Source organism: Trachypithecus francoisi, unplaced genomic scaffold (genome assembly GCF_009764315.1).
Source record: "Trachypithecus francoisi isolate TF-2019V2 unplaced genomic scaffold, Tfra_2.0 Lachesis_group1, whole genome shotgun sequence".
Taxonomy (NCBI): Eukaryota; Metazoa; Chordata; class Mammalia; order Primates; family Cercopithecidae; genus Trachypithecus; species Trachypithecus francoisi.
In genome coordinates this window covers 42,375,475-42,401,215 of record NW_022681454.1, presented here as the reverse complement: position 1 = coordinate 42,401,215, position 25,741 = coordinate 42,375,475, and the positions used below count along the sequence as shown (strand labels likewise).

General features: G+C 37.9%; 1 protein-coding gene across 4 annotated transcripts in view; it reads left to right on the top strand.

The window, feature by feature from the left end:
• Positions 1-25,741, top strand: part of ATP8A1 (ATPase phospholipid transporting 8A1) — a 269,168-nt gene that overhangs the window by 218,755 nt on the left and 24,672 nt on the right. For all 4 annotated transcript variants that reach the window (XM_033214110.1, XM_033214111.1, XM_033214109.1 and 1 more), the window contains 6 exons: positions 2,885-2,959; positions 3,064-3,186; positions 6,421-6,499; positions 11,864-11,925; positions 13,869-13,925; positions 14,833-14,940. In XM_033214110.1, the coding sequence (XP_033070001.1) occupies positions 2,885-2,959; positions 3,064-3,186; positions 6,421-6,499; positions 11,864-11,925; positions 13,869-13,925; positions 14,833-14,940 (504 nt within the window). The remainder of the gene's footprint in view (positions 1-2,884; positions 2,960-3,063; positions 3,187-6,420; positions 6,500-11,863; positions 11,926-13,868; positions 13,926-14,832; positions 14,941-25,741) is intronic.

Here is a 25,741-nt window from a genome sequence, read left to right as displayed (position 1 = left end):
ATATGTCTGACTCCTTCCTCGTAAAATAAGACCTCTTCTTTCGAATGATTGGCCACATCCAAGTTTTCTGGGAAGATCTCAAAACCAAGTTGTGTTTCTAATTTCCAGAAGCTTTGATAAAAGTCAATAAGGTGATACTGTCCCAGCAAGTGGTGCTGGGAGTTGAATTCCCTGTGAATTTAAATAACCTAAACACCTCCCCAGAGGGAGTGGTGTTTTCTTTCTGAATCCATGGCTCTGGTTGAATCAGAGGAGGTGCTTTTATGTATTTAGGATAATTTAAGTGTTGTTTTATTTTGCATGGAATATGTTCCTAATATTAACTGCAATCTCAGCCTAACTTGAAATCAGCCTGCCGGTAGACTACTTCACTGTTAAAGACCTTCTCTTTCTCCTTTAAGATATGTAAACTTGAATGTCAAAATATTGGTGTGAAAATGTAAGGTACCCTATTTAAAGTTTCTGTTCTTACCTAGTCATTTGTTCTTCTTTAAAAATAAATTAAAATATTAACTCTTAAAAATCCAGGAAGTACATTTCTAAAAACATGTTCACCTACCTTTCAGTAGGAAAAATAAAATGATAAAAATGTGTTGATAGCTTTCCACTTAAAAACTGCCATAAAGCATAAAGCAGTTCGTGCATTTTAAAATACACTTTGGAAACAAGCATGTTTACTTGCAAATTATTTCCAATTTGAAACTTGTAAATAATTATTTGAGGGAGGATCTTAAATTTCAAGCTCATAGTAACCTTTGAATCAGCACCAAATATTAGGTACAAAGAAGCTAGGGGACCATTCATATTTACTAATGTTTGCCCACACACAAACTTACTAACATAAACTTCTCAATGTACAGTATTGATGATTGCAAATGCATTTAGAACTACAACCTTTGAGCCAAATCATGTCCGTTAGACGAATTTAGTATGCAGAGCGCTTCGGCTTTCTTCAGACCGACAGAGGTTAGACTGTGTCTTCATAGATTAGAGAGGCTATAATTGAAAGTTTGTTTTGAAATTCCTTATATTTCCATCATACCTTAAGAAATCTGAAAGAGCTTTTTAGAATGAATTACTACAGTAGATCACAGTTGTCTTCATGGAAAATAGCCCCATCACTCTGAGTATCCCAAATAGGTATTTACATAATCCACATCTCAGGCCAAATGTGAAAACACAATAGAGAGCATTAATGTCTGTTTTGTCAATTTGTGTATACTCGCCAGGAAAGAAGAAACTTCACTTCATGTGAAGATGCTCAGTTCTTTTAAAGTTTGCATGCATCAAGTGATCTGGCTGTTTATTTAGGGCAAATTATCAAAAATTTTCCATAAATACATGTAGCAAAGCAAGTAAGAATTTCAGATTTGACTCTAATTTCTCTGCTTTTGTTTTATTGTTGTAGTTAATATGTGTTACAGCTCTAACACAATTTGGACTTATTTTTAATGTGCTGTTGCTACTTTGTTTTCTTTTCCATCTCATAAAGCAGACATTAGTTTTTATACATGCTCAATCATTCCTTTCCACTATAAAAAGGAAGATCAGTGTGGGTACAGAACCTGTTCATAGGGAGGCCAGCCTGGGTACATATTGATAAATGGTGAATTTGTAGCAATTCATGCTTCCATAATGAGGTTAAATGAAACGTGAAGTGTAGCAAATTCCCTGCAACTCTGATTCAAAAATTCACTTGAGCCGCATGTCAAGACTGTTCTCCTCTAACAGTTTTGTCCTTATCGTTGTTGTTAGGTTTTGTTTTTGTATTTGTGCTTTTGTAATCTCATTGCTGGGCCAGGCTTTGTACTCTACTCTCCCAGATCCATTTGATTTTTAGTTATACTTCAGGTCTACTTTTTAAAAACAATAATGTAGGTACTATTGTTTACTAATAGTCACTTTGATTTTTCTTATGTTTTAAACATGCTGGAGAAACTTTTGTCCATATTGTCCCTTAATTTTGTTTCCAAAGTTAAGATTTCTGGTTTAAAGAGAATTGTAAAATATGTAAGAACATCATGCTCTAGTCAAGATAGGGTTTTATCAATGAATAAAATTTAAGTAAAATATTTTAATATATAAACTCAAATTTAACATGCCAGCAGCAGTGGTTATCAAGAACTGTTAAGAAAACTCATGTACTTTGACCTATTCCACCTTGAGAATTCACCCTAAGGAAAAAGAGATATGTATGGTTTCAGTTTAGAGTTATTTATAATAGCAAACAACTGGAAGCCAGCTAAATGTCCAAAATAGTTACATCTGCACTGTAGAGGTTATACATCCATTAGCATCATTTTAAAGGACATGTGACAACTTAAGAAAATGCATATTACATAATATTAAGGGGGAGGAGAAGAGTATGACACTCACTGTATGCAGGTTTCCAGTAAAGTAAATTCGTGAATTTAAGTGAACTATACAACCAGTGCAGATGAAAATAGTGATTGTATTATTGCAGGAAACTATTTCCTAAATAAACAAGTGTTACTTTTATAATTTTAAAAAACAATCTTTAAATAACTGCATCCTGATATTTTTAAGGGAATTGACGCTGAAAAATTTAATGAGATATACATATATTCTCTGAAAGTACTGTTAAGAAAAACAAGATTGTTTCTCATTTTTAAATCGTGATTTCCTGTTCATATATTTATTTTTTGATTCAGCAAGCAGGACCAATTCTGACATAAATAACAAATACCCTATGAAAGCATCTCTTTGAATCAGAAAGTAAACCAAAGAAATGTCATTTTCAAAAGAGTCATGAGTATAATATGTTAATGCTCCTATTATGCGGCAGTTGAGTATACAACAGATTCTAAGCAATGCATTTATGTTTTTGTATTCTAATTTTGGGGGTTTTGGGTTTTTTTCCTAGATCTGGTTTGCCTTTGTTAATGGCTTTTCTGGACAGATCCTCTTTGAAAGATGGTGTATAGGTCTTTATAACGTGGTAAGTTTAGGACATTTGATAATTCCTGTTTCATTGAATACTTGGAGATAAAGGTTCACCCTGCATTTGGCTGCTTGACATGATGACCAGTTTGTGTGCTTTAGATGTTTACAGCAATGCCTCCTTTAACTCTTGGAATATTTGAGAGATCATGCAGAAAAGAAAATATGTTGAAGTACCCTGAATTATACAAAACATCTCAGAATGCCCTGGACTTCAACACCAAGGTAGGACGCAGTGCCCTGGCTGGGACATGTTTGGTGGGTCTGTTTTTACTGCCCTCATTACATGAGGTATGTGGTTTTCCAAGGCCAAGGATACACTAGCCTGAGACAACTCCAGAGTACTGACTATGGCAAGTCATATTTCTTAAGATTCTGATACAGGCAGAGAAGGTTTTTTTGTTGGTTGGTTGAGTTTGGGGTTTTTTGTGCATTTTACAATTGAAATGTAACCAAATACACTTGGGTTTGCAAGGCAGCAGTAAAGCTGGCCTGACGTATAAAAATCATTGTCCTTTTGGTTCTCCCGCCTTCTGTTTTTGCAGTGTTGTGGTGACATGCTCACTCCTCACAGGGGCTAGTCATCTAGGACTGGTAAGGACTGGCTTTATGTGTATAAAGGAGTGAGAAGTATTTTATTGTTCCTTAACTGATTTTCCATTTTGTGAAATATCTTTGTCCTCATTAGAATTTTAGATCGATTGTGTCAGGCATTAAAATTACAGTCTCTGGGAAATAGTACTCAGTATTTCCAAGCCATAAAATTAAAAATACAAGATAAAATATCCAACAGTTTATCTAAAATCACATTCTGGGTGTGATCCAATAGCATTTATCCTAGCCACAAAAAAAAAAAAAAAAAATCATTTTCTGTATAGTTTACTTTCCTGCAAGTATATATTCTAAAGTGTTTCCATTGGTAACGATTTCTTGTTTAATGTGAGTGTGGAGGAAAAAATTTAATATTACAACAATCAAAGTAGGTGTCATTTTGAAACTAACATTTGTATATTTTATTGGTGTTATGAAAGCAACAAATAAAATACACCTTCACAGAATTGTTTCTGTTTAATATAGTGCATGTTTATTAACATGTTACTGATAATTAGATATAATCTTAACTCAATGTCTTGAATTAAGTACAGTTAATGTAGGATATTTTAAATATTTAGGAATTCATAAAGCTTTTCAATGGCATTTTCTATATGCCAGGAGAATAGGTGAAACAGGTGTTTTGGTGCCTTTAACCTCACAGCATAAATGATAGTGCTAGGTTTATGGACAAGACGTTATTCTTCTTCTGAGATGTGATCTTCATGAACACACTGTGCCTATGTATCCAGCTGTGCACATGCATACAACTTGATGGCACTGTTTTAAATAAATGAATTTGGCTAGCTCAGAACAGACAGACTGAAGGATTATTTAACTTATGCCATTGGTTCCAAAAAGTATTTTTAGTGGGCTCTCTTAAAACTAATACTATTTATAATATGCAATATCTCTGCTTTCATTTTTAAATGTTTAACTTTTTGATTTTTAAATTTATTTGTGATACCCAGTTTGTATTAAATTTCATCACATTGCTGTAATGTTTTTCATTACTTGTGGTGGGCATTCACAAATGATGGCAAGCCACAATCAGACTATGGCCTCTGTTCCCCTGAAAAAGTGATCTGAGAGCTAGGGAAGTTCCAGGCCTACTAGTATATTAACAATAATTCTCACCAACCAACCTCAGCCACAGGCCTAGTCTACTAGAGCGTGGGCTCCATAGTACTGTCTCTGAAGTTAGCCTCCAACCACAAACTTGGCCGTGCCATTCTTGCTTAAAAACATAAATTGATCCTCACAGAACTACCCAAAATCATTCCTGCAAAGGCACATTCTTCTGTACATGGCAACTTGGACACATTTTGGTGGCCAGGAAAAGGGTATAGCGGGTAGTATATTGTTTTAATGTGGGGGCATCATTCCTTGTATCTTTTATTGTTGAAAAAAGTTTTTCATTATCTGTAGAGCCCAGGCATTCAGACAAGTCATCAGATCAACCCGAAAGGGTTATACAATTTCTGTACCCATTTGAGTATTTATAGTTTATATACATGAGTTGCCAACCCTGTTTTACAGGGTTTATGGATTTTTCTAGTGATTTCAGTGAAAAGTCTTTGATTCAATCTAATATAAGTGTTTGAAAATTCAGGGACAAATGGCTACAAAATGCGTAGTTGTATACACAGCAGTTGCTGGGGGTTCCAAGTGCGGGAGCATTGTTGCCCTGAATGATGATGCTTACGTTTGTTATGGTAAAAAGGGTCGGAGGTTCTGAGGTCGTGACAGGGGTTAAAGGATTAGCATGTGACAATAAGTATCAGTCAGGAAAATGGAAAAGTAGAACTAATTTTTCTTGCACCCACCTGTGCTTTCTGTCAAATAAAAACTTGTGCTAATGACATAGTGAGGAGAAGAGACAAAGGTTAATGAGTAACACAAGTTCAAATGTGTAATGTATTGGAGCGTAAATTGGATCATACAATCCAGTGTGGCTGGGAGAACTAACAAAAGAGATTGAGCTCACAGTGGAAAATTTTGGGAGGCAGGCAACTTAATTTCTGTTGTTTGAACAGCTTAAAACTATTAATACATGCCAATTTTATTTAGCATAAGTTTTGTTTGCAAGAAGCACTTTTAAATGACAAAACTACAACTGTTCAGAGGGGCCATAAGAATTCTAAACAGTTTTTCTATAACTTAATCTTTCACATCCATGTTACAAAGAAAGTACCAGTGATGCGTGCTCTCTTGTTCTTAAAATACAATAGATATAAAAAGTGGTAACTATTATATGATGTTATAATTATACAAAACTTGGTATTAACAGGTGTTAAATTGTGGAAGCCTTTAGTAAAGCCATAGTCACAGTGCTTTATTTGTATGATTATATAATTTAAATGTTATACTGGCTATAACAAGTATATATCTTGATACCCTGCAGAGTATAGTATAGAGTATCTTTCTATCTCTTGATAAGAGAAAGCATTACATCTTTAGCATTGGAAAGTTTATAGTTGTACATGGGGAAAAGAAAGGGATTTCACCAAATTATAATCTTTTAAAAGTCTATTCTTCTGGAATTATGAAATAGTCGCACTTAAGGAATTTCAGAATCTGCATTTTTTTTATTTTAAATTTTATTTTCTTTTTCAGGCAGAGATTTAAATTTCTTTTTTGAGAAGCAGAAAAAAAATTCAAGTGAAGCTGAATTTTGAGAAACATAAAAATAAATAAATGATCCATGAAAGTCTAAGAGGCAGAAAGTGTCTGTCAGTTCTATCAATTCACAGTGGTGGCCCGACAGAAACACGTTTTGTGAATCTAGCTCATAGATAAAAAGAAAGGTCAGAGTTCACGGAGCTAGTTTATCGCAAATGGTTCTCATGGATTTTTGTTTTCCCTCAGGTTTTCTGGGTTCATTGTTTAAATGGCCTCTTCCACTCAGTTATTCTGTTTTGGTTTCCACTAAAAGCTCTTCAGTATGGTAAGTAGAAGGGATATGAATGCAAAGAGGTGACTTTTTACTTTTTTAGAAAAATAACTCATTGTCAATGTATGTTAAAAAGTATAGCAGTTTCATTGTATGATATTTCTCTTAACCTAAAATGCATGCATCCAAAAATTGTACACACTTTGAAGATTTTTATTATTCCTTTGGGAGCAAAGTGATTTAATATATGCAAAGCCTTTCTTCTTTACTCCTCATGTTTTCCAAAGTTGCAGAGAGTCAAATTTTAGGACTTTTTTTCCCCTCTGTTGATGTATAGTTTGAGGACAATAAGTGCTAATATTTTATGTAGCCTATTTATTATACCTATGAGGCTTGTATCAAGCCCTTTATAATGAAACTAATCAGACATGCTGGTATTTTCAAGTATACTTGAGCCAGTGTTTTGGATGAGGTTTTTAATATGTTTTTATGTTCGTCTTGGAGTATTAGCTCTGCTCATTTTGAGGGGAGTGATTTTATTCTCTCGGTTTGGAGAGAGAGGATCATGGTGCATTTCCTATACACATAAAAGTGATTAAATAGCTACTTTAGAAAAGAGATCCCTGTGATTCTTAAGCTGGTGCTGCTCTGTCTTGGAGCCGACTTTGCCTTGAGATCCTGGGGAAGACACCAACCATTCAGTGTGCCTGCTTCAATACTACGGTAATCAAAAACACAACACACAGTATACCCAAGGAATTGTCAGTCCTTTATAAATACAGGCCATACCTACTGTCTATCAGTTAATGGTTGCCAACAGAAGAGAGTGCTGCCTGCTGCTGCCCACTGTTGATCTCCTCTCCATAGGTAGCCAGAGTGATCCCTGCAAAACATGAATCGGGCCAGGTGCCTCCCTCCTCAGAAGTCCATAAAGATTTAGCATACTTAGAACAAAATCCTCCACCTCCAAATTGTTCCCCATTCTTAACAGATATTCGAATTGACTCTGTCCCCGCCCATGCCTCAGGTCTGTGCTCAAGAAGCCTTCCCAGCTCATCGTGTCCAAAAGAGCAACCACCACCTGCCCCCACTGCTCCTAGGCTCTATTCCCTCGTCAGTCTGTATGTCTTCATGGTACTTGTCAATCAAGTTTTGATATGTTTGTTTCTTTTATATGGTCTTTCTCCTCTTTTAGAATTGAAATTTCAGAAGGGCAGGTAATTAGCAGTTTCATTGCATTCACAGTGCTTAGAACAGTGCATAGCTTGTAGTAGGCACTCAGCAAATTGTGAATGAATTACCAAGAGCATGTGGCATAAGCAAGGTGAGTATTGCAAAGAAGCCAGTGGTTTCATATTCTAGCTAAGATTTTAATATCCTTTATTGATTGCTCAGTAAATTACAACAGTAAATACTTTTCAGTGTCTAGGCCATGGAATGAGCATGGTAAGAATATTTAATTAAAGTGTAGAATATTGACCCAGGAGGCCAGGAAAATTACAGTGAGTTAGTTTGCTTGCTTGTTTGTTTGGCTTTGACATATAATTCATATACCATAAAAGTTATCTCCTTTAAAGTGTACAATTCAGTGGTTTTTTAGTATATTCACAGAATTATGCAGATGTCACCACTATCTAATGCCAGACATTCGTATCATCCAGTAGAGAAACCCCATATCCATTGGCAATCACTCCCTGTTTCTCCACACCTTCCTTACCAGACCCTAGCAACTACTTATATATTTATATTTATTTTGTCTCTGTGGATTTACCTATTCTAGACATTTTATATAAATGGAATCATTATGGGACCATGGTTCATCCATGTTGCAACTGGAATCAGTACTTCCTTTTTATGGCTGAATAATATTCCATGGTATAGATATACCACATTTTTTAATCTATTCATCAGTTGATGGACCTTCAGATTGTTTCCACCTTTTGGAGCAACAGGATATGGAGGTCCAGGGTACAATTCAAGACACCCTGACCTCAGACAAGCTTTCCAAGTAAAATTTATTTTCAAAACGCAAAATCGATATGGGTTTGAAAGACAAGGCATGCTCATCTATGAAACTGCTCTTTCAGCCTTCTAAATTAGAAGAAAAGAAATTGAATAGCAAAAGTCACTTAAACCAGATAGCATCCGAAACACCTTAGCAATGACAGGATTTGAAAGGAATTCCCAAGTGACTTCATCTTCCAGAGAAGCAGTTCCTAGATCCATCATTATGTTTCTCTGGAAAGCCACACAGCTATCCAGCTTCAGTCAAGGCAGTTCACGGGAGTGCTGCTTATAGAGACCAAAACTAGCCAAGCCTAGGGAACACTTGCTTTCTCTTTTTAAGGGGTGAATCGACGTCTAGCATAAACTACTTTATGGTTTTTATGTTGAGGGGTTTGTAGTCGTTGTTTTGTCTTGTTTTCATTTTTAAATAAGGAGTATTTTTAGGGAGGGAGGATTCTTTTGTTTTTTGGTTTCTGAAAGGATGGGGATACTGAAGAACTTCACACATGCTATGTAATATATAGCTACATATTCATTTATTCCTTTGCCTCAGCAGTTCTGAAAGAGTAGTCTGTAGACCCTGGGAATATCCAAGACCTTTTGTCATCCACAAACAGTGGTACCACTGTGCTGTTCTTCACGGTCATGCACTAGGTTTCATTTAAGAATGCGCATGAAGACACCATAAAACTAATGCTTTTTTTAAAACTTGAACCATCTTAATAATATTCTGTATTTGACAAAATGGGGAGTATTAACATACATATAAAGCACTTCTGCATACCAAAGTGCAGTGATTGTCTCAAGGAATGGTGCCTTCTGGATTGAACCAGAGGCTGCAGAATCATGCATGGGTAAAAGATCCATTCAAAGTGCAAAGTAGGCTGGGCACAGTGGCTCACGCCTGTAATCCCAGCACTTTGGAAGCCCAAGGCAGGTGGATCACATGAGGTCAGGAGTTCAAGACCAGCCTGGCCAACATGGCAAAACTCCGTCTCTACTAAGAATACAAAAATTAGCCAAGTGTGGTAGTGCACGCCTGTAGTCCCAGCTACTCAGGAGGCTGAGGCAGGAAAATCGCTTGAACCCAGGAGGTAGAGGTTGCAGTGAGCTGAGATCGTGCCACTGCACTCCAACCTGGGCGACAGAGCAAGACTATCTCAAAAAAAAAAAAAAAAAAAAAGGTAAAGTACAAAGTAGACTGATGGATTTTAATGCAATAAAGTACAGAAAGTTCGTTGATACAGTTTCAGATTGATATAGTTTCAAATTCCACACTGGTAACCAACCTTTAAGAAACTGCCTCTCCCACTTTGAGAAACTACTTGTTGGCCAGGCACAGTAGGTCACGCCTGTAATCCCAGCACTTTGGGAGTCCGAGGCGGGTGGATCACTTGAGGTCAGGAGTTCGAGACCAGCCTGGCCAATATGGTGAAACCCTGTCTCTACTAAAAATACAAAAATTAGCTGGGCATGGTGATGTGCGCCTGTAACCCCAGCTACTTGAGAGGCTGAGGCAGGAGAATTGCTTGAACCCAGGGCGCAGAGGTTACAGTGAGTTGAGGTCACATCACTCCACTCCAACCTGGATGACTGAGAGTGAGACTCCATCTCAAAAAAAAAGAAAAGAAAGAGGGAGGGAGGGAGGCTACTTCTTGAGTCTTGATGTAGTATCAAAGACTATCTATCCACGATTATTGGAAAAGATTACTAAAATACTCTTCCCCTTTGTAACTCCATATCACTGTGCAGCTGGATTTCCCTTTTATATTTCACCCAAAACAACATGAGAATCCAGCTGCTTTCTGTTAAGCCAGAAATAAGAGATTGTGAAAACCCAAACAATACCAGTTTTCTCAATTATTTGTTTGCTTTGGAAAATGGTTACTTTTCAGAAAACCTGTCATTTATATTGCCATGTATTAGGTTTTATTTTTATGATCAATGAATACATAATTTTAAATTTTCTGTTTCAATTTCTAATTTGATAAATATTGATAGACATAAACCACATAAAAACTTTTTGAGACCCTCAATAATTTTTTAGTGTAAAGGGATCCATAGACCAGGAAGTATGAGAATGAGTGATTTACCCAAATTATTCAAATGCTAAACATGCCTTGCACCTGATACTGCTTGGTGCTTTACGTACAGAACTTCATTGTCACTTCAAAACCCCTTCAGGGTAAATAGCTTCACTCTTTTTAGCTAAACCGAGTTCCGAGTTCCGTAGGGATTGATTGTAAATAACCCAAAATGACACAACTGTTAATAGTAAGAGAACTACGCTTCAGTGTCTCCAAAGCTCGCTAGTACCACTCTCTGTGTTTCATCCCGTACTTTATTCTAATATATTTTGCCCATATATATTTGACTCTGAATAAACGTTGACTATGTGCATACATCATTGTATTACACATATCATGGATTTTAAATTTTTCAGTGGTATCAATGATTTAATTATTCAGCTCTTTCTTATTTTCACTTGATTTTATCAGTACTAGAAATTTTTGTGCATCAGCCACCACTTCCTTCATCTAAAGCCACATTTGAAGGCAGCCAGGTACGGTGGCTCACTCTTGTAATCCCAGCACTTTGGGAGGCCAAAGCCAGCAAACCACTTGAGGCCAGGAGTTCGAGACCAGCCTGGTCAACATGGTGAAACCCCATCTCTACTAAAAATACAAAAATTAGCTGGGCATGGGGGTGCACACCTATAATCCCAGCTATTCCAGAGGCTGAGGCACGATAATTACTTGAACCTGGGAGCAGAGGTTGCAGTGAGCCGAGATCACACCACTGCACTCCAACCTGGGTGACAGAGTAAGACTGTCTAAAAAAAAAAATAAGTAGAAATAAAGCCACGTTTGTTAGTCATTACTAGAATAACAAAAGACTTCAAAATATGCCCCTGCACTCAGCCAGACTCTCAAAGAGCCACATGCCTGAAACCACACTGGTGTTCCTTGGCCCTCTGTGAGTTGCTTTTCTGAATCCCTTGTGGCCCAATGCCAACAACTTTATTGAGAGATAGCAAGAAGATTCCCTATGACTCTCATCCATATTGGTAGCAGAGTTCTTTATTACAATCCAGAATGCCCTTTCCTGCTTTGTTTGAACAATTTGATTTTTTTTTTTAATCTTGTGGACTCTGAAAATTTGTTAACAAGTCAGGTTTCCATCTTCAATGTTGGCTTTTGTGGCCTATCTTTACAGCAGCTTTGTTAACATTCTTTCTTAGAGTGTTTGGGTTTTTTGTTTGTTTGTTTTTTATTAACCTCATTTCTGGCTCCATTGTGTGTCCCTTGATTTCCCTTCCTTCGTTCAAACTTTCTGAATACATTTATCTTTGAAAAGATTCTGAAAGAATCTCATTTTCCTTTCTAATAGGCCTCTCTCCTTTTCGTACAGGTACTGCATTTGGAAATGGGAAAACCTCGGATTATCTGCTGCTGGGAAACTTTGTGTACACTGTGAGTGCAAGATGTTGGTCTCTTTTGCATATAAAATCAAAGCCTTTCATCTGCGCTGATTTCATTTTTAAATTTAAAAGTAATACGTGTGTTTCTGGATTTAAGGGTTGTTTATAGTTCCCTTTAAAAATTAAATAAGACTCAGGGCTTGTAACAGGATCTTATTTCATTTTTATCAAATAATAAAATAAAATAACTGAATGATAGGAAATCAATACCATTAAGTAGCAGAAGGATTGAGGTTTTGACAAATCTGGGGGGTCTCCTTTCTCTTGGCATCAACCCACTGAAGTAGTAAAAGACAAGCAAAAATACATTTGCAGGGGCTGGTGGCTCCTTCTCATACAACATGAATGCGAAAGCAGAGCAGTGGATAGAAATAAATCAGAGTGTATGTCATGGATGTCTCCTGGGGACACTTTACAGTATTCAGGTCTCAGGAGAGTAGTTTTCTTAAATTTATTTCAAACTGTATCCCTTTTTTTTTTTTTTTTTTTGAGAGGGCGTATTGCTCTTGTTGTCCAGGCTGGAGTGCAGTGGCACGACCTCGGCTCACTGCAGCCTCTGCCTCCCAGGTTCACGTGATTCTCCTGCCTCAGCCTCCTGAGTAGCTGGGATTACAGGCACGTGCCATCACGCCCAGCTGATTTTTGTATTTTTAGTAGAGACAAGGTTTCACCATGTTGACCAGGCTGGTCTCAAACTCCTGACCTCAGGTGATCTACCCACCTCAGCCTCCCAAAGTGCTGGGATTACAGGCATGAGCCACCACACCTGGCCTATATCTCTTCTTTTAAAATTTTTGGATCACATAAATTAGTTTTTGCATTTAGTAAGTTTTATTTTAACAAATAACCTAAATCGCCATTAGCTATCCTGCTGAGAAAGCTCAACTGTTGTTACTGTAACCTGACTTTACAACGCCCCTGGGAAGTGTCTTATCACATGCTGTGTGCAAACCCTTAATGTGCCCTCAAGTAGAACTGGGCACTTCAAGCAGTTATTGATCAAGTGCTAGCAAACATCACTTCCATCACCACAGCTGTCAAAGGTGCCTAGAGTTTCCTCAACTACTAGCAATATTTAAGATTGTATTATTATAAATAAATAATATTCCATGTTAATCACTGTTCTGAGTATTTTAGAGTTTTACTCTCAAAAAAAGAAAAAAAAAATCTCTGTAAGATTGGTAAGCTTTATCAGTCCCAGTTTACAGGTATAGGAGTTGAGACACAGAGAGGTGAAGTAACTTGCTTTGTTCATTAACCACAATAGCCAAGTGATAAGGTCTTGGGCACAGATAGTCAGACTCCACGGCAAGTACACTTCATAATTATGTTATACTGTGGAAAACACAGAGCAATCAATCCAACCCCAGTTTCCTTTTTCAGAATGACTAGCATAAGCCCCAGTGATGGGTGCGTATATCATTGAGAAATGTCTCATATCCTACTCAGCAAGGTTTTAAGTAAAGTTCCAGAGTAAGCATTTAGATTTCTAAATGTGTGGTTATTTTATTCGTTAAAATTTGTCTTTAAAATTCAGAAAGTTGGACTTTTAGTATGAAAGGGGATTTAAAATAAAGGTAAAGTAAGCTTGAAAACTCAAATTAACCCAGGCATGTGCTATTGCTGTTCGTGAATTGTACAAAAAGCAGGAAACACATACAGAGGAGCTCGTGGATGGAGGGTCAGGCTGCGCAGGTGAGGGAGAGGCAAGGAAGCCGGAAGTGCAGTGCTGCCCTAGGCACCTCTGACCTATCACAGTCCCATCGGCTGCCCAGCTAATTCACCTGTCTCTTTGCTGGTTGGATGTACAAAGCAAGCAGCAGTCTCCTAGTCCCATAGTTAGATTCAGAGATATCTGTTCTTTATAAATCTTTCAGTCATTTGATGAACTTTCATGTTTATGAGATAAAATAACATTTTTCCCTTCTGTTTTAGTTTGTGGTGATAACTGTGTGTTTGAAAGCTGGATTGGAGACATCATATTGGACATGGGTAAGAAAATATCTAACCACAACCAAGAAATGTCACATTTACTTGTGCATTAGCTCCAGTCTTGGTGGTGGTCTTCGCTCTAACTTGATATGTCCCAGGTTGATACGTCCTAGTCCACAGGTTTTCAGTTGTGGGGTGTCAGGGGTCAGGAAAGGAGAACTGGAGGTTTTAGTTGGGAAATACTGAGCTAAACTTAAACAAGTGCATTACCACAAGACTTCTCAGAGCCTTTAAAGTATTGTCATATATTATGAGTATCCCAGGAAGTTGTGAGGCTTTAAACTTACAGACTACAAATCTTTTCTTAGAGGTGTCACTGGACTGGTGTTCTGTAGAAAACCCATTGGAAAGTGATTCTGAAGACTGAAAATATTAATGACAGATCTGTCCTCAGATGTTGATAAATACCCAGTCTTGTTCCATTTTAGATAACATTAGTTTTGCAGTATACCCCCATCCAGTAGAGACCGCAGAAACAAAAAGAAATTAAAGTTTCATGTCCCTGGGAAAGAATGCCACAAGGCATTTGGATTTAACAGTCATCAGCATACATAATAATATTCTCATAAGGGTCTGACATCTTTCGGTGAGAGCATGCAGACCAAGAGTAAGGCAGACTTCCAAATGTTCAGGGATAAAAAAGGTAAGAGTAAGAGGAGAAAACTACCAAAAAAGCTAGAGGAGGAGCAGTTCTAAATTCCAGTACCACAAACATTGCAACTGTTGTAGAAGAGATTAGCACTTAAAGATCCAATTTAAAAACACACACAATTAGGTAGAAACTCCTATAGATAATATTTTTATGGATATAACAAAAAGTTAATAAAGAAATTTGAGAGAGTTTCATTAGTATTTGTGTACTCGGTCTACATAAAACGTTTTTGACTCAGATTTCCTTGCTCTACAGTTCAGCCACATAGCGATATGGGGGAGCATCGCACTCTGGGTGGTGTTTTTTGGAATCTACTCATCTCTGTGGCCTGCCATTCCAATGGCCCCTGATATGTCAGGAGAGGTAATGTGCGCTAATAACTCATGATCCAACAAAACCTTAAAAACTGGTATTTTTTTAGCGAACCTTAATCATTTAGCATAATTTTCCATCTTGTTGGTTTATATTAAAATAGTATTTGACCATTTAAAAGCTGTTTTTAAACTCCACAGTTTTGAGTGATTAATCTTGAGAGAATATTTTGAACTTGAGCATTTTACTTAAATCTGACTTATCCTTTCATAAACATAGCCAGGACAATAAAATATGGTTGTCGGGAGCTTGAATCTCTTTAAGGATATCCATATAGAAGATGCCATTTTAAAATTACACCATAAAGCCACAAATACATTTTGATTAAAGATTTGGGGAAATGGTGAGTTTCTGTCTTGGGACAGTCTATCATTTCTTCTGTTATCTCTTATTCTAGGGGAAAACTCTGCTGTCACTAGATTAAATGCACTTTTTGAGTTGTCCTAATGACATCAGTTTGGTTTTCATTTTGAAAGAATTAGGGCATCTGACATTTCAGCCTTATCATAGTCCATTTTCAATTCTGTCTTTCAGTTTCTTGTTATACGGGTAGGAATTGAGTTATTAGGTGTTCATGGGGGAGTGTCAAAAGATCTCCTTTCCTTCTGAAGAGATTCCAGCAGTAGGAGGGTTTATGATTTCAATTGCAGGAAATTTGACATAAAATGTATAAAAGAAAATGTGGAAAACATTTTGGGATTTCCTGTGACCTCACAGTAACTTGCAAATCAAGGTAATGTGAGCTCCATGACAGTACATTGTTTTACCGCAGTCACAGGAACCCTTTCCCGTGGTTTTCATGTATTTGTTGCCTCTAAGTACTGCCTGAGTACCTTTCACTTTTGACAGTCTGGTTTATAGATCATTTTCATGAAATTTTATCTGACAGCATCCTGCTTTTTATAAATTAGCAGAATGCAGACACATTTTTTAAATTTTGTGGTTAAATTTATTAGAGAGAGGCATTATATACTCTTACAGCAAAACCAGACGTATCAATGAGTATGTACTTCCTTCGACAAAAAGTGAAGGCTTCTTTTGAAACATATATTGTGAAAACTAAAAATTTTACAGCATGTATTCTAAGCAGAACAGGGAGAAAGCTGTGAGCGGGTCTCCTCTTTACCTTGGTTTCCGAGTCCTTTTCCTGAAATAAAGCAGTATAACTGAAGGAAAAAAAAGTACGGGCCTGTGTGTGTATCTGATGATGACATTTGGAAAATTTAATTCTATTCTTTGTTTTTATTTGATGTGCTCTGTCTCATTGGACCTGCTTTTCCCTTAGGTCGATTTTAACTTGATATCTTTTTCATTAGACTTAAGTCTTTGCCTTTCTTTATCTCATTTCTTAATGTTTATTTTATTTTCAAAATGAATAACACAAAAGATTTGAGACCCAGACAGTTTAAGCAAGTATGGCCAATAGGTTTGATGACAAGAACTGAGGTTTTGACCACCTACTTCTAGGACAAGTGTGAAGTTTAACTGGCTTTTTGCCAACCAAATATAATTCTACCCTTGCCTGTAGAATTCCCAGAATTACCCAAACACAAAACTTAATATCGTCTCTTGAGACTCATGGTGATGCTGTGTTTAATTCAAAGTGAAATGAATGTCAGTACTCCATCACATTTCTGTTCACTTCATATACAGGGGGAAGTGCTAACAGAGGTTCTTTTCTTGTTGTTTTATTACTACTGCTACTCTGAATATAGTGTTTAAATAGCTGGTGCTCCACTGAAAATATGAAAATGGATTAATTCAGCTGTAGGGTAGGCTTGACTAGCATGTCCAAAAAGTAAGTCTGTTTTCTTTATTCAAGCAAAGGAAGAATACTTTAAATTTATGTAGCACTTTAGCACTCCCAAAGCATTTTGGTGTGGGTATGGATGTGGGTGTGGTGGGATGTGGGTGTGTGTGTGTGGGTGGGTGTGTGTGTAAATGAGCCTCACAGTAATGCCAATATAAGGATATAGTGAGAATACCACTCAGATTCTCCAGGGTAAATCATCTCCATTTACTGTTTCTTGAGCATTAGGCTAATAAGTCCCAAAAAAATGTCATAGCTGTATTCAATTTTTAAAGTTTTTATTATAGATGTAGAGTCACTAGTTATGTTAGATTACAACTCAGTTAATTTCAACAAGAATGACTACTCTTAGGTCTATATTTTTCTAATCTTAAAATTCTTAAGAATATAGCCAATATATACATGTATATATACATACATATATAAATGTGAAAAATTCATGTATGTGCCAATATTTATATCTGTAGGTATATACATAATTGGCCAACTATCTTAAAGCTTATTCAACTGTTAACTTTCATAGCAATATAGTATTGTAATATATTGTACATTACATATATTATCTATTACATATAGTAATATATTATTGTAAGTAATGCCAGCATAAGTTAAATGTTAGCATCTGCTGCCTTGACATGTTTTATGATATCCACGTAATGAAACACGGCCCAGAGCAGCCCCCAGAACTTGAGGCCATTCTGCAGGATTCCTGATGCAGGGTGTAGGTAATTTCTGTCACCACCACTAACAGGGTCATAAGTATCTAATCCAAAGACCATATCCCCAGGATCCCAGTCCTTTCCTGTGTTGATTTGGCAGCAATTCATTCCACACTAAATAATTAACTAATTATGTACATAAGTGTGTTTTGGTTGCCCAAAAGCTTAATAAGGGTCTCCAGGATGGTACCTTGTAGAGGTGGAGCAGACAGAGAATAGCAGCCCTGTGCTGGTTCAGGAGGTATTTTGGAGAGTGAGATATTGTGTGGTTCTAAAGGGGCATTGACTGAATAGAGGAGCTCTATAAAAAGGCAACCAAAGTCTGGGAAGAATAACACCAATAATACCTCATGAATATTGAACGCTTACTTTATCCCAGGTAGTTCTGTAAGGACTATATATATAAATATATGTATTTTTTTTTTCAATCAACCAATCCAACAGCTATTGAGATTCTTCTGTGTGTTTGACATTACTCTAGGAACTGTGGATTCAGTCCTGAATGAAACAGACAGAAACCCATGCCCTCCCATAGCTCACTTTTCTAGTGCAAGGGGGCAAACCATAAATACAATGAGTAATGAAATATGTGCATATTTAAGTGTCTAAAGAAAAGTACAGCAGGCAAGGGGAACCAAGAGCCATATTTTCAGTTGTGTTTCCCATAGAGCCTTGTGGCATTTACTGATGGTCAGATTTTAAAAAAAAAAAAAAAAAAAACCCTGGAGGAGCTTGAGAGGGAAATGTCATGACCTGATTTATATTTTTGCAGTAGGACTCTGACTGTTGTATTCCAAGCCGCCTAAGAGGCTATTCCAATAAAGCAGGAGAGAGATCATGGTGTGTGGGGCAGGAGGGCAGCAGTGGTAAGAAGTGGTTGAATTCTGAATACTGTTTGAGGGGAAAGCCAATAGGATTGATGGACAGGTTGGACGTGAGGAGAGAGGAGAATTCAGGGCAGACTCCGTTGTGTTTGCCATGAACATCAGGAGAGAGTGCTTATCGGTAACTCACATGATCCTCACACCAAATGGGTTACCATAATCACCACTTTACAGATGTGGAAATTGAGGCACAGAGAAGTTAGGAACCTTAACTGACATCACTATCTGACTCATAGTGGCAGAGATAAGGTTTCAACTTCGATGTCTGATCCCCAGGTCTGCTACCTTAAACGTTGCCCTGTGCTCCTTCTCTGATAATAGTTGCTAAGAGGAATGTGTGGTGTTTGATCTGGAAATTAGAAGTCTGAAGGGACCCTCAGTCCTCGCAGGTATTTCAGGGGTTTGTAAAGGAAAGGAAATCTCTGTATTCTGTTTTCCTGGCAGCACTACCTCCTTCATGTTTCTTCTCTCTGCCTTTTCCCCTCTATAGACATTGCAGCGGTCTTGTTCTTCCTTAGTCCTTCTTCCACATTGGTGCCACAGTAACCATTTCAGAATGCTTCAACTCATTCCCGAGCGACCACTGTGTCTTCATTTCTTTCCTCATTCACTCAGACCTAATGGTGTGGGGCCCCTAGTGCCCCATAAATGAGTGTTAAGTGATTGGCAAATAACATTTTTTGCTTGCTTCCGTGTTTTAGACAAACAAATGAGAAACAGTGAAATAGAGGTTATAGAGAAGCAGCTTTCAGTTCACGTAAGTACATCTCTCCAACATCTTGTGATTTCCAACACATAAAGATTTTCAGCAACAGAACAGGATGCTGGTCTCATTTAATTAATCCTTCCCAGGCCAGGCAGATGAGTTCTCAGCCACTGTGATACTTAAGCAGCACTACATTCTATGCCTCTGAGCTTGTCTTCCAACTCCTAAGAGAGTCTCTTGTATGCCTCTCTTTACTGCGTCCACTTCAAAGAACTATCTTAAAAGGGCACCGATATTTTGCTCTAGTTAACAGGATCTCGGGGTGCAAATTATACAAATTCAGCACCTTACAGGTAGAGGTCTCATGCTTCTATATTCAGCTTCATGCAGATTCACACACAAATTAGGACTTTAGAGTCATTTCCAACTTACATTCTTGGGTCATCTTTGCAGCAAAGGCAGAGCCATTTCTCTCTATGTGTTGAAAGAAAATCCTTGCTCCCTAAGTTGGGGAGGGAAGGGAACCAACATTTATTGTGTACCTACTAAGTTCTCCAGGCACTATGTTTAATGCCATATATTCCTTATTTTCACTAAACTCATGTTCCAAATCTGTGTAGTAAGCAAAGAAATAGCCGGTGACCCAGAGAATTTAACCCAGGCCATTCTTTTCAATCCCATTGGTTTCTGCTAACATTCTGAGGAATTCAGTACCTTCTTTTTGGGGCACGTTGCTGTTCCTTACTCTCAGGTGATAACTCTTTTTGTCTTGTAGCCATCCTCCTTGCATTCAATCCATCTGCCATTTCCCCACTTTTCCCAGGGTCCTGAACAATTTCTATAAGCAAGCCAGATATGAAAGTGCTCCTGTCTCTTTAAAAAAGTGCCCAGAGTTATAATTTCCCCTTCTCAACACCCACCTGACTCCCTCAACCCTATTTAGAGAAATTCCATCTCACTTCATGTCCTAGCCTTTTGCCTCTTCTTAACAGCAATATTAGCATAAATAATATCCATTTTGTTAAAAAAAAATTTTTTTTAACTATTAAATAGAAAACTCAGTCATCCTACATCAGCAGAAAATGAATGGTTGCCACTCAGCTATAATAGGGCCCCATTGATGAAGGGCCAGTCACTGTTAGAGGCACTTTTCATGTGGTCACTCATTTAATGTTCACAGCCACACTGTGAGGTAAATTCTTTTAGACATTTCACAGATGCAAAATGGCTAAATCACTCTCTGAAGGTCAAACAGCTCCAGAGTGTCTGAACTGCAGTGTGAACCCAGCCTGATTCTGTCCCCTGATGGCACCATGCCCACTCCTGTCTGTTCCTTTTCCATTTCTTCTCTCATCTTTTCTTTCCCCTTCCCTGTGACTTTTCTCCCAGACTTATCAACTATAATTTAATGCCCTTCTAACATCAGTGCCACCCATCGAAGTACTTAGTTCCATCTGTTTGATGAACTGACCAGTTGTCATGTGCATATAATATTTCCATCTTCAGCTGTCCTTAGCTGCCTTTGTCTCTGCCCAGGGGTTCTTTTCAGAGCATCAAATAGCTTTTCCCCTTTTGCTTCCGCTCATTCTGCATGCCTGAAGTGACCGGAAAGCTATTCCTCAAATATCTCAGAGTTTAGTGCAGACTTCAGTTACTGTAGACCCAGCCAAGAGCTGGTTGTTCTCAGTTGGTGGGCAGGGTGTTCCCATTTGGAAAACATTCCTTCCTAGAGTTTTGCACTTTGTTTCCACTACAATAATTCTACATCTCTACCCATGATAATGATTCAAATGATAATGATTAACAAGTGTCCCACAACCATAAATTATTGAAATATTTAACTGTTCAAAAGGAATTATGATATCGGGGGTTAGGGGCAGTGGGGGTAAGGTAGACGTTGGAAAATGCAACAATAAGAAATCATTTAGGAAAGGAAAAAGAAACTAGTGTGACGAACTTGGCTGTGACTTTAAATATGTCGCTGTCTTCCTCCCCTCTCACAAATATGGTTGTGATTTAAGAGGAGAACTTTTTTTCAGACCTGACTTGTATTTTTTCACACCAGTACAACAATTTATGGGGCAAGGTAGGCCCTGGGGAAAAGTGCTATGTTATATAAACATATGCTGGCCTGCTTTTCCGACTGGTCTAAATGATGTTACTGGGTATTTTTTGAATTTCTAAGAGAAAATAGTTTAGCCAATGATTAATAAACCAGATTAAAAAATAAAAAACAAGCTACAGCAAGGATCATTTCATATCAGGATTAATAACAGAAGCTTAGTATCAGCAAAACTTTTAAATTTATTGTGGCATTGCAGACAGGCACTGTAAAGTCCTCCCAAGCACCATCTGTTTCTGCTCTCCCTGGCCTAAGGGATCTATAAAACTACTGAAGGAAATTGAAGTTAAGGAACGAGCATGTGTTTTACAGAATTTCAGATCTCTTGATTGAGGTTTGTAAAGGCTTTCTGAAAAACAATAAAAATCTTTGTTGAACCCTTTGGTGTCACCCCTGTAGGAAAGGTATTAATAAACTACATTAGTGATATGATTTTCCTAAATTGTGCTGTTGCCTGTTTTATCCAACATAATAAATTACTTTTCATATGAGGAATTTCCTGGTTAAAATAGTCTTTATTCATCTATCAGCTTTTAATTACCTCCATAGCATGCGATAATTTATTGGTCTTAAGACCAAGCCTTGTAGATGAGGTGGGGCAGTGTTATGATATGATGGAGTTTCATCCGAGATTACTGTGTTTAGCCAAGTAGTCTGGAGGGAACAACTGTACAAAATTCTGTCAGATGTTCTTCAATGAGCCAATGACTGTGAGTCCATCCAGTAAAACCTGCCATTGGTCACGGTCCTCATGCCCCCAACAGTAAACGAAAGAGGCAGACCTTCACAGTTCTACAGGCAGCTGGCCAGGAGCTACTTCTAAGCCCATTTTGTAAAGAGAAGTATATATGGAAATGCTGAGAGGAAAAGGGAGACATGGGTATGACGAACGTAATCGTGAATCAGGACATCTGGACATCTGCATACACTTTACAGTGAGAGCTCTCCTTAGAGCCATTACGAGAACAGGCATTGTGTTTTGTAACCACAGTACCTTTGCCTGCAATATACAGCAGGTGTAGATTGAGCGTCTCCTGTGTGCCAGGGCCTGTGTTAGGCACTGGAGGATGCAAAGATGAATGGAATTGGCTTTGTCCTTAAGGATCCCTTTGTTTAATGGTGGGGCATTGATGTCATAAGCGAGAGAGAGGCCGTAGTGTACCTGTATGCTACAGTGATGAGCAAGGTGTGAAAGCTGAACGAAGCCTGCTCCTGGTATGGTACAGCTTTAACTATTCAGCCCTAGAGGCCATTCATTGTCGCATTCATTCATTCCACAAATATGTGTTGAGGAATTAATTGGTGCCAGACACTGTTCCTCGATACCAGGTTAATTGGGCAGGATCCCCATTGCCTAATTGAGGGGGCCAGGGAATGGGAAGGAGAAACAGGCACTAAACCAGTTAACAAATGACTAAATGAAGAATAAGTAAAGATAATTTGACAAAGTGATAAGTGATGGGAGGAACACAGAGCATATATGATAAGGGACAGGATTATAATGGGTGTTCCAGAAAGGTCTTTCTGAAGTTGGGACAGTTAAGCTGAAACTCACATGATGCAGGAATACCTGTCATATGAAGAAGATCATTTCACAGTTAAGGAACAGCAGGTGCCCATTCTCCAAGGCAGCAACGGGATTTTCCATTCAAAGACAAGGTCCGTGACTGCATCAGAGAGAGCTGGAGAGAGCCCTATGAGGTGGGGTCAGCACGGTGGGCAGAAGGCAGACTGCCTCTCTGCCCTACAGGCCCAGCATTCTGGTTTGGGAACCACCACAGCTTTTGTTTGAATGACAGGCCAGAAATACTCATGAAAGAAAGTGTTTCAATAAAGCTCATAACTGGACATAGTTCTTTTTTTTTTTTTTTTTTTTTTTTTGTTCTTGCACTTGTCCCCCAGGCTAGAGTGCAGGGGCGCGATCTTGGCTCACTGCAACCTCCGCTTCCTGGGTTCCAGTGATTCTCCTGCCTCGGCCTCCTGAGTAGCTGGGATTATAGGCGCCTGCCACCACACCCGGCTAATTTTTGTATTTTTAGTAGAGATAGGTTTTTGCCATGTTGGCCAGGCTGGTCTCGAACTCCTGACCTCAGGTGATCCGCCCGCCTCAGCCTCCCAAAGTGCTGGGATTACAGGTGTGAGCCACCGCGCCTGGCCAACTGGACATAATTCTTGCATTCCATCCTATGGTAAGGTAAAGGGATCATCAATGAGTGGTGTCAAGCTGCTTTGTTCAAAGTTATCACTTAAGCTCCCTAGCATGCATCATCCAAAGCAAGTTACTTTATGGCATATTTTTCAATGTTTAAAAAAGTAACTGTGGATTAAACAAGATAGAAACGTATTTCTCTTCCATGTAATAGAAGTCATGTGGGAGACAGGCAGTCCAGGACTGGTATGGAATCTGCACAGTCATCAGAGACTAGGTTCCCTTTAACTTACTGCACTGCCAACCTTAGTGTACTTCCTCGTAGTCTAGAATGGCTGCCTGAGCTCTAGCCATTTTACCAACCTTCCAGCTAGCAAGAGAGGGAAGAAGGATTTGCCCTTTCTATTTGAGGCTCCTTCTTAGACATTACCAATACATTTCTACTTAGATCTCATTGTCCAAAAGCTAATCATATAGCCAAAGTAGCTGCAACAAGAGAGTCAGAGGGATGTAACCTTTGAGCTGGAGGAAAAGGTGACCAGCCAAGGACAAAAGTAATTGCATCTAAAGAAGATAGAGAAAGGAGATAGATTGGATAGAATGAAGGGCAACTAAAAGTCTCAGCCGTGGAAGTCAGTTTTTCTATGTAAGCCATGTAACAGCTGTTTTTCTTTAGCTAAGTGCTTTTTGAAGTTTTGAGGTTTTTAAAAATCGTTTTCTACAGTCTTGAAATGCAGGTTATTTTGTTTTACAGACTGACTGACTTGTAATCAAACAACTGATGCTTTATGAGAGGGCTTTTCAAACATTTTCTTAAAAAGCTAAAATGCAGACCCATCACAAAATTATAAAAACCTGTAAGAATAATGTAACAAGTAAATATATTAAACACTGAGATAACATACCCTGTTTCATACAACTTAATAACATCATAGCATTTTAAAATTTTGTTTCTCATAATGAAAAAAATTTTTTTTACTAATACTGTCCTCATTTTTCTGTTACTTTTAAGTTTTTAAATAGGACAATAATGAAGATTAAAATAAAACAAATTATGTTTTTAATTATCTTCACTATTCTGGGAACTATATTCCTAGAAAATAGTTTCAGAACTGCACATTTTCTAGTGCTCTTGATGCCTTTTTAGAAAGATTCTTTTCTTTTGCATGTTTAGTTCTCATTGTGAATTGATATATACTCAAACTTTTTTTTTTTTTTTTTTTTTGCAAGACTTAACTTCTAATTGTTCCAGGTCCCAACTAGCTCTTCCTCCTTTCCCTCTAAACACCTTTTTTCATCTTTTTTTTTTTTTATGATTACTCTCTTGCCAGAAAACAGAGATACAAAGGTTGTTTCTTGTATCATATGGCTAGATTGAATATTGATTCTGAGCCCCATGAGATGATCACCCCTTTTTCAGCTCCTCATCACCCCAGAGAAATGTCCAAGGGAAAGAAGCACATAAATGCTGTGAGCTGGTATCTAATTTGCATATTTTCTAAGATCTGTGTGTGTGTGTTTGTTTGTTTGGGATAACCAAAGCCAAGAATTTTCTTTGTCTCTGAGTAATCAAAAGCTGCTGAGAATAATTGTAAACATATTGGGGTTTATCTGAAACACCCTTCTCTTTAGTTATTTTCTGGGTGTTCTGCCCTGTCTAGTTTCATGGAGAAAGTAATCATCCCATGTAAGAGCCCAATTCAGTTCAATTAAACTGAGATTTATGGAGTGCCTATCTGTCAGGGCCTATGCTGGGTTCAGTGGATCAAAAGTTTCAAAAAGAGGCCATTCTGAGGAGTTAGTTTGTCATGGAGTAGTCCCACAGACAATTAGGATGTAAGATGCTAGCTGTTATGATCACAATGCACAGGGACTAACAGAGAAGAGAGCGCTGGACCCCCAAGCTGTTGTTTGGAAAATTGTCTTGGTACTACTGTTCCCAAAGCTGTCCAGGAAGATGGGTGTGAAAAGAGTTTTCCAGGTAGAGAACAGCCCAAGCAAGGAGCAAGTTTGGTGTTACCAAGGCAGAAAATGGTTGGAGCTATAACCAGAAAGTTGAGCAAAGCCAGGTCACGAAAAGTTACCTGAATGTCATTAACATCATTACTGTAAGTCATGGCAGACAGCTTGTCATTACAGAATATACAGTATTCCAGAGAGTACCAGAAGCCATAGAATAAAGATTTGAGGCAGAGGAAGTGATAAATGCTATTGATAAATTAGGAAGTCATGAGGATAATTATATTTTGACGTGAATATATATCATATAATTGAAATTTGCAAGAGTTGTTTTCAGCTAAAATGAAAGATAGTAAAGTTAGTTCTTAAAGATAAGGCCCAGAACAGAGAATTTGGCATTTGCACTCCTTTGTCTTTAGGCTTTCTCAGAGGGAAGTGTTGAG